Raw genomic sequence first — 8,498 nt, forward strand, 5'->3', positions numbered from 1 at the left:
GCACCCACCCTCTTGACCAGGGATCGCACAAACCCTGAGTGTTGATGGGTCTGTACGACCCCTGGCTCTCAAACTTCGGTCGGTGTACGAGATGCACGAACAGTTTTCGTAGGGTGAGTACTTTTTCATGTAGTACTGAATGCGGTAAGTAGGACTCGCCCATCCGCCCCTAGGCCCTCCCCATCTGGACCTACTCAAAGGGTGGTGGAGGTAGGGGCGCTCTGACGGGATTTTACGGTACAATCAAATAGTGAAACGGTACTGGAAATCCATTCGCAAGAACAGATAAAACTCGGGAAGAACAGGGCAGTACTCAAAGAGCCGACCTCATCACGCCAGCAACATGACTCCAAGTTGTAGACACTGACAATAAAATTTAGCGTAGCATTCACAAATTATGTTAGTGAGTTTTAGCAGGCCAGTAGTGCGGTTACAAGCACTAAGAACATAGGGTGTTTCAATTGGCACTTCTCACAGCAGGGTACAGAGCTATAGCACTGCTTGGACTACAATCACTGATTAGGAAGTTCGAACACAGACGAAGAGACAGAGAGACAGATGGACAGACAGACAGATGCGTACCTGAGCTCAACTAATAACTTCCCGACTGGTCCGAACGTATGAACCGCTGTAGACCATAAGAAAAGACATGACAGAACAATTGAAGGAAAAATCGACGAGGAGACAATAGAGATGTCTTGCATAGCGAAACTTCGCATGGATTATCGCGTCTGGGCTGGCAAATATCTCGGCAGATGTTACCGCGAAGTTTGTGTTTCGCATGGTTTTCACTCCAAAAAGGTATGCGTGCACTCGCGCTTGTTTGTGAAGTGGTAATTATATTTTCGGTAACTAACTTCGGTACAGGTAATTTTTTACCTAAAATAAAACGCACCCAAAATCTATGTACATACATGCCTGCGGTACGGAAACTGGGGTACCGAACTGTTGATTTTGGAAAATACCGAAAATATTACACAACCGAAAATTCCCGGTTTTACAGTCTACAGAGGTGCTACGCTGATGAGACCACTAAGGCTAGAATAGAAGAGAATGGGGTCCGGTCCGCACATCAAGTGGACAGGTGTATGTCAGAGAGTGTGAGAACCTGCCTCCGTCTGCACGCGAGTGATTGCCAAACGAGTGTCGCGCACGCGTTGAATGAGTGGAGCATACGTTGTAAGAGTCTGGCCTGGGAGCGAGAGTTCGCGGTCTCGTTGTCTCGGTTTTGATCAGGTGTCTTGTAAGCACTCGTCCCTAATTGGTCGTTGTGATCTGTCTCCACCTTCGATTTCGTCATCACTACCGATAATGAGTGTGTTGTGTTTCGCCTTCCTCCTTTTGTGCCCCCACTGATATACATGTACATTCTAAGAAGAAGTCAACAGTACTGATGGGAGATCGCCATGTTGTGTGGCAGGGCCAGAGAGAGAGAAAGCAACGAAGTGCATAACAGTGCCACATTCGGCGCAGGCAGAGAATTGGGCGCTCTCGTTCGACAACGTCATCACATAGGGAACTCACCTAATGTTTCGTAGGATTTCCGACGGCCGTATTGAGACGATCGTAGGAGCAGGAAGCAGGAGAGTCGTGTCAGGTACGCCGTGCCCAGAACAAGCATGCAGCCGAGGAGAATGCCACACTGCAGAACAAAACAACGGTGATGACAACAACAACAGCAGCAACAGAATTGAAGAAGATGGTGAGCAGAGCAGCCAGAAAGTGCAACAATTACAGTCAACTTTGCGTATAACGACACTCGGCGAGGCATCAGAAAAGTGTCCTTATACCCGAAGTCTCATTATATGTATATAGGTTAGATGGGACTTTGCTCTGGGCATGGACTTTCTGCCGTTATTCGCGAATTGTCGTTATATCCGCAGTCGTTATTAGCAAAGTTGACTGTAGGCTCAAACTGGCAAGGAGTACCGTGACATGCAACGACGTGACACCAAGCTCAAACACATGTCATGTTATAACACGCAAAACAACAGCCATACTGCCCGGAAGGGGAAGGTTTTTCCCTACAAATGAATCCCCGGCTCAACATCTGAGCATCTGCCTGGTAGGATAATAATTAGGAACAATCTCCACAGGGGGAAGGTAGACACGACGAAGACAAATACAGGCTGAGGGGGCGTTTGTTTTGATTTACAGGTGTTGGTAAAACCCACTTCTTTCTCCAATTATTTTGGCTCAGTACTCGTGTTTATTTTAAATTATTTATTTTATATATTCATGAGCCATTGTACTACACATACCCAACAGCTACTAGCACTGTACTCCAGTATTACATGTACTACAACAGTAGACTGCTTGTTGGGCCACAGGTGATTTACGGCGCTCAGACAGTGAGCAACTTCACTTAAACATAACATATGACACACACACACGGACACAATTGCCCATACCTCAAGCTGTGTACTGTATGCACATTCCGTGTTACAAAGACTCAGAACGCAAAGTGCCAATCTGGGCTGGGCTTGTACATGAAGTGTTCAAGTATTTGTCTTCGTAATAAAACACTCACACAAGCCACTCTACGTTGCCCAAAATCCCAAATACTGTAACAATACAAAACTCCAGGTGTCAGAGGCCTGCAACACTTCCAGTGTAACTTGAAATTAAATGTTGTCTGGCATTTAGGCGGTCAGCCTTTGGGTCATCCTGATAAAGTTATTATTATTATTTGAAACTCGGATGTTGAGCCAATAATACATGTAGAAAGGAAAAGGACATTGGATACGACAGGACGTCGAATGTCTCAGTACTCTGTCAGTTTTGTGCCTAGTTGTTGCACTTTCTGACTGTATATAGTATCTGGTTACAGTGATGGAGCGGTACTCTTAACTCGTATCCATGTCCTTTTCCTTTCTACATTTACTATTATTATTATTATTATTTCAATTCAACTATAGCACACAAGAGAGTGCCTTTTTCAGGTATGACCTAAATTTAGTGTTGGGTTTCTCTAAAAACACGGTGCAAGTGAGACCCAGTCACATCGAGTTTTCCGCATCCGTAGGAATCCCACTACCACTTTCTCTACCAAAGGTGACATAAAGTTCAGGTTCAAATTACATCGAAAATTAAGCACTATACAGAACACATCATGTAACATGGAGACCAACCCCGACTGCTAGGACGGATTAAGACAGAAAACCCAGCCCGCTCACACACCAGCTGGCAGCAGTTAGCAGCAGCTGGTAACTTTACAAACCCCTATAGTGCTAGTACACCCCACACAGGTATGCCTAAGCACAACAGCGTTTACAGTCAACCTTGCGAACAACGACCCTCGCCCGGCCAAGAGAAACGCGCTGCTATTCGCGAGGCTAATGTATGTGATCAACAGGTTACTTGGTCTGAAGATAGTGTTGCTATTTGCGAGGTTGATGTACGTGATCAACAGGTTACTTGGTCTGAAGATAGTGTTGCTATTTGCGAGGTTGATGTACGTGATCAACAGGTTACTTGGTCTGAAGATAGTGTTGTTATTTGCGAGGTTGATGTATGTGATCAACAGGTTACTTGGTCTGAAGATAGTGTTGCTATTTGCGAGGTTAAAAGTATGTGATCAAGTGGCTACTTGGTCTGAAGATAGTGTTGTTATTCGCGAGTTGTTGCTATACCCAAGTATGTTATTTGCCAGGCTGGCTGTATTAATGTGTACTAAACGCTATGCCATACACGGCAGAACGTGATTCACCACTCAGTCTGCATGCACACCGTAATCCCAGGAACATACAAACATGTTCATATTCCAAAATACGCTGCCCGGGACCTGATTTCCCCGGGTGAGTTTTCTTCACATAAACCACACCTGCTTATACAATGTACATGTACTCGGAGCATTGTGCATGCAGTGCAGCAGGGACATGCGGAATACCTGTTCACGCATGTTTGTTTTTTTCTACAAAATCCACATATCTCCAGACACTGGGGTGAATGATGGAGTGTGGTGGTGGGGCCCATTAAGCTCCGCAGACTAGAGGTCTCGGCTTCATAGCTCCATGGACGCACCAAAGGGAGATTGGGTAGGGAGGATTAAATTGAAAAAGAAAACAGAAGAAAGAAAATGGAAAGATTGTATTGCTCAGTGAGCAATGTGCCATGTTATGCAAGGTACATAGTACACCGATTACAGGATCTTACGAGCAGAGGTGTTCTTATTACCTATTTAGGAATATGTTCCTTATAGGGGCAATGCAATGGGGTCAAATCTGCCTTATACGGGAGCTAGCTGAGTGACAAAATGCCCATTTAAGGGTTAAGTGCATACAGAAACCCAAGAAGAACTTTGAGCGACAAACGTACTATGGGATGTGCATTGCACATCCTCTATTTAGGAATGTGTTCCTTATAGTTAAACGTCCGAGATTATGGTGAAGGGAAGCTGGAAGTTCTCCCGATCTGTGCAGTGTGCACACACCTGCCACGTATGGTCGGTTTGCCTCTCAGCCACTTCAATTAGTTCAATATAAGGCAGATAGTGACAGCATCACACAGATCCTACACTGCTGCAGGCGAAGGCCGCTAACAGCGCTAGTGCTCCATGCCACCAAGCAGCAGATCCATAGTCACAACGCCACATTTGGCTCTGTGTTCTGAGGCACTTGTGCATCGGTAACGGCAAGAGTACAGTGCTAGCAACTGAAACCCGACCCCTGGGCGGTGCGCTCACGTCGCAAAGACCCAACACGGGATTGTAAAACTACGAAACAGAGACCGGTAGAATGTGAACGCGCCGCTCGGATTTCAGTTGCCAGCACTGTACATAACCCCCTAGAGTGTGCAACTTCAGCTATGGGGGCTGCGTCTCTCCGACGCCAGAACTTCACATCACGTGACGAACCCGTACATATTTGTTGCACCCTGTGCATGATAGGTACAGGGCTGTATGCAACCCTGATTTTTGGGGAGTTCAACTCTCTTGTGGTCAATTTGCACTGTTTGCCAAAGTAACCTTTCGAACCATGTCAGGTGCTGTGAAATTCTGCCATCGCAGCACTGTTATCAAGAGTACATACCCCCCCCCCCCCCCCCCCCCAGAGTACAAGAGTGTGCAACGCCTGATCCAGCTCTGCATAGGGTCTTGGTCGAGAAGTGTACGGTACTATGACGCTCGACCAAGACCCTATGCACAGCTGGATCAGGCGTTGCACACTCTGGCTCTTGCTGTTATGTACAGAGGTTGCGCAGGCAGTTGCACACTCTTGGGGTTATGTACTCTTGGTAATGGTGATACTGTACCGGCAGAAGTACACATTACTGACCAGTGAAGCCCCAACCCCCCACAGCACGGGCTCAACATTATGCCTCACTGTTGATCACAACAACACGAGCACAGATGCACCGTCAGACACATTTTAGTATTTTTAAGTATTCATTTTAGTATTCAAATCGATGCAACTCTATGGCCCTTTTTCTACAGTGCATATAAAGCAATTCATGTGTATGAAGATGAACACTCACCCAACGACAATACTGTACAGGCAGTCAGGGAATAGACTAGATATTTATAATTACACCCTGGCTACAGCTAGCTACACACCTGGGATCACACTTGTGATCACACCTGTGATCATATCGCAACTACAATACAATACCATGAGTACTAGCACAGTAAAAATCTGGGCGATAACTGCCTGACCCTGTGCCTAAACCCAGATTCAACCCTACATCTAGGCACGCGCAGCGGCACGCTGGTTTTCTCAACCAGTTTGTGCTTCAGTGCACGGATGGCTGCGCGTGAGCATGTGAAGTCATGCTACTGCTCCGCCAACATGAGCAAAGCGTATCACACAGAACATAGCACAGGTCTACTCTCTAGTAGTAGTGGTAGATAACCCCAGGGGGGGGGGGGGGGGGGGGGGGGAGAGGGTTAAATTGTGTGTCTTATAACGAGTAGTATCTACTACCCCGACGTGAATGTACCCATTTCAGGCGTCAGGGGATTTTTGATCGTTGTCTACTAATGAGGTTTGTCTTGTAAGGGATGTGGTACTAACGAGGGTAGATCTGTATGGCCAAATCCCCTGTGTGTCTGCAGATTGTAGGAGGACAGCATGATCAGGTGTACCGGTACTTCACAGCACTATACACATCACTCGTGTATTACCGGGTATGAAGTACTAGAGCAGTTCGGGGCACAAACTGCCGACTGCCACCTGCTCACTGGAATGTGCCATCAGCACTCAAGCCTAACCGTCAAACACATCTTCTTCTCCTAAACACCACGTGTGAGAAATTGCGTGTAAGAAATGCACCCGCACAATGGGATTACCAAAATACATGTCGAGTCTGACAAGTCCAATTTCTTCACCATTCTATTTGATGTCAATGATCGAACGAATTTTCAACAGGATCGTGGTGAGCATGCAATCATAATAATTATATCTACGATCCCCCCAGCATCCACTGACCTGCTCCATGCAGAAGGGAAGCGCTAGCATGCTCACTCCAATAATGCTGTTGGAGAGGTTGACCACGAACGGCCATGATGGCTCTGTCGAAGTCATTCACCACCTTTCTACGCGAGCACTATGTTCCAGAAGCACCAGACGTCACCACACTGGAAAATAAATTTCTCTCAGCAACATTCCATGCCGCTTGAATCTATGCTACGATTGGCACACAAAAGCGCTCGTCTCGAGCAAGGCTCCTGGAACTATGTAAGGCCAATGGCCGAACGAACTAAACAGAGCAGCTTCGATGAAAACACTAAAATAGCTGAGTTAGACTCACGATTTCAAGACCTCTTTCGTCAACAAGACTACAACAACATCTCACATTCTCACTGTTTGTCTTGCTCTGATTTGACCCAAAAAAAGGAAGTCGTAAAATACCGACTTCCTGCAATGAGTTCAACAATAATATCCGCCGAAACCAGGGAGGTTCAAACCGAAAACCAAAAAAAAACCTAACATTTTTCACTCGAAACTGTGCATGCATGTGACGTGACCATGGTGACTGCTAGTGCTAGCATGCTGTGACGAAATCCGCCCACCGCGTAGAAACGACTTACGTCACCACACCGAGTCAGACGACGGGGAAACCCCGCTCGATCGAAATAAAGAAAAAAACTAGTGTCAGAAGTGGGATTCGAACCCACGCCTACAGAAGTAGACTGCGACCTGAACGCAGCGCCTTAGACCGCTCGGCCATCCTGACATTTACGATAATATCAGGTGCAAAAAGATTTATAAGTAGGCACACAGCATTCTATTCAAAATTTAATAATAATAATAAGGCCAAACTAAAGAAGGTGTGTACGTGTGGTTCGACTAACATGGACATTTTTTTTACGGGCGGGCGGGCGGATTTTTTTTTTTTAATATATTTTTTAGTACATGTAAATACACTGTATACGCGTATCGAGTAGACTCTACTACCAGCACAAAGGCAGCAGTCGTACCACTCACTGCACTGCACTGCAGTACAACTACAAGTCAAGTCCAATAGGAGCCGCCTGCGTCCGCAGACTCACGCCGCACAGCACGTAGACGTGGACGTGTTCAGTCCACGTACGTCAGTCACACGACAGCCCGCCGAAAAAAAGTTACGGTCGGGCTGAAATTGTACGGTCGGTCGGGTGAGTCGAACCACACACCTTCTTTAGTTTGGCCTAATAATAATAATAATTATCATAATGCCCTCCATGAACTTTTCCCATACTAATCGGAGGAAGCGATGCAGCAACACTCACAAAACTACTGCAGTTCAGACAGAACATTACTTCACAGAAGTCACAGGTCACACAGGACAGTACAGGCAGATGCACAGTACACCTACACACTGACATACCGGTATTACTACCGGTATACCATGTACTGTACTACTGTCCTGAATCTGTTTATGTGACATGATGCCTGATGCCAGTGATGGTGAGTCATTTTGGTGACACACAAAGGCAGCGCTAGCGAGACATGAGCGAGTACTACAATTTTTTGTATGACCGTGATGACTGTAGCTGTAGGTCTACAATCAGTGTCATGTACAGGCGCCTACCGGTATACCAGGTATACCAGGCTAGGGAACCCAGCCCCAGGCAGCGCGTGCTGCAAGCACACGGTGAAAAAATGTGCTTCTGCACTTTTCAGTCAAAACACTCGATCGCTAATAAATAAAGCCAGTAAAGGTCATCAGACCAACTCCCTGACACGGACAGGGAGGAGTTGTGCGAGAAGCCATGAATGAAGGGTGCGTTTGTGAACGTTGAAATGTCCTTGATATGATGGTGGCACGTTGAAGATCGCTCACTGGGAGAGGATGGCGTCAGCAGAGGGGGAGTTGGAAGGGTTCGCATTTTCCGACAAAGGTCGTCCGGTTGGAGAGGGAGAATTTGGTAAAATTCTGGAAGGGCTGTGGCATCGGAAACCGGTAGCCGTGAAAGTGTTGTCTGCGCCAGTGGCCGCTGATGATGCTGATGCTGATGCAGACTGTGTTTCGAAGACCCTCTGCGATGCCGTGAAAGCGCTGTGGAGCGAGCTGCGTGC

The 8,498-nt window shown here is 46.7% G+C and overlaps 2 protein-coding genes and 1 non-coding gene across 3 annotated transcripts in view; 1 reads left to right on the top strand and 2 right to left on the bottom strand.

Annotated features, from left to right (window-relative positions):
- Positions 1 to 6,792, bottom strand: part of LOC135811436 (solute carrier family 38 member 10-like) — a 28,723-nt gene extending 21,931 nt beyond the window's left edge. The window contains exons 1-3 of the mRNA XM_065324673.1: positions 6,426 to 6,792; positions 1,525 to 1,642; positions 583 to 628 (exon numbers count right to left, since the gene is read on the bottom strand). Coding sequence (XP_065180745.1) covers positions 583 to 628; positions 1,525 to 1,642; positions 6,426 to 6,521 — 260 coding nt within the window. The 5' untranslated portion in view covers positions 6,522 to 6,792. The remainder of the gene's footprint in view (positions 1 to 582; positions 629 to 1,524; positions 1,643 to 6,425) is intronic.
- A 297-nt stretch (positions 6,793 to 7,089) lies between these two features.
- Positions 7,090 to 7,173, bottom strand: Trnal-cag (transfer RNA leucine (anticodon CAG)). Its single transcript has one exon. It is a non-coding gene; the product is annotated as a tRNA-Leu (tRNA).
- Positions 7,174 to 8,129: 956 nt separating this feature from the next.
- Positions 8,130 to 8,498, top strand: part of LOC135811437 (uncharacterized) — a 12,445-nt gene continuing 12,076 nt past the window's right edge. Inside the window, exon 1 of the mRNA XM_065324674.1 lies at positions 8,130 to 8,498. This exon is cut by the window's right edge and continues 582 nt beyond it. Within this exon, the coding sequence (XP_065180746.1) occupies positions 8,272 to 8,498 (227 nt within the window). The 5' untranslated portion in view covers positions 8,130 to 8,271.

Source organism: Sycon ciliatum, chromosome 3 (assembly GCF_964019385.1).
Source record: "Sycon ciliatum chromosome 3, ocSycCili1.1, whole genome shotgun sequence".
Classification (NCBI taxonomy): Eukaryota; Metazoa; Porifera; class Calcarea; order Leucosolenida; family Sycettidae; genus Sycon; species Sycon ciliatum.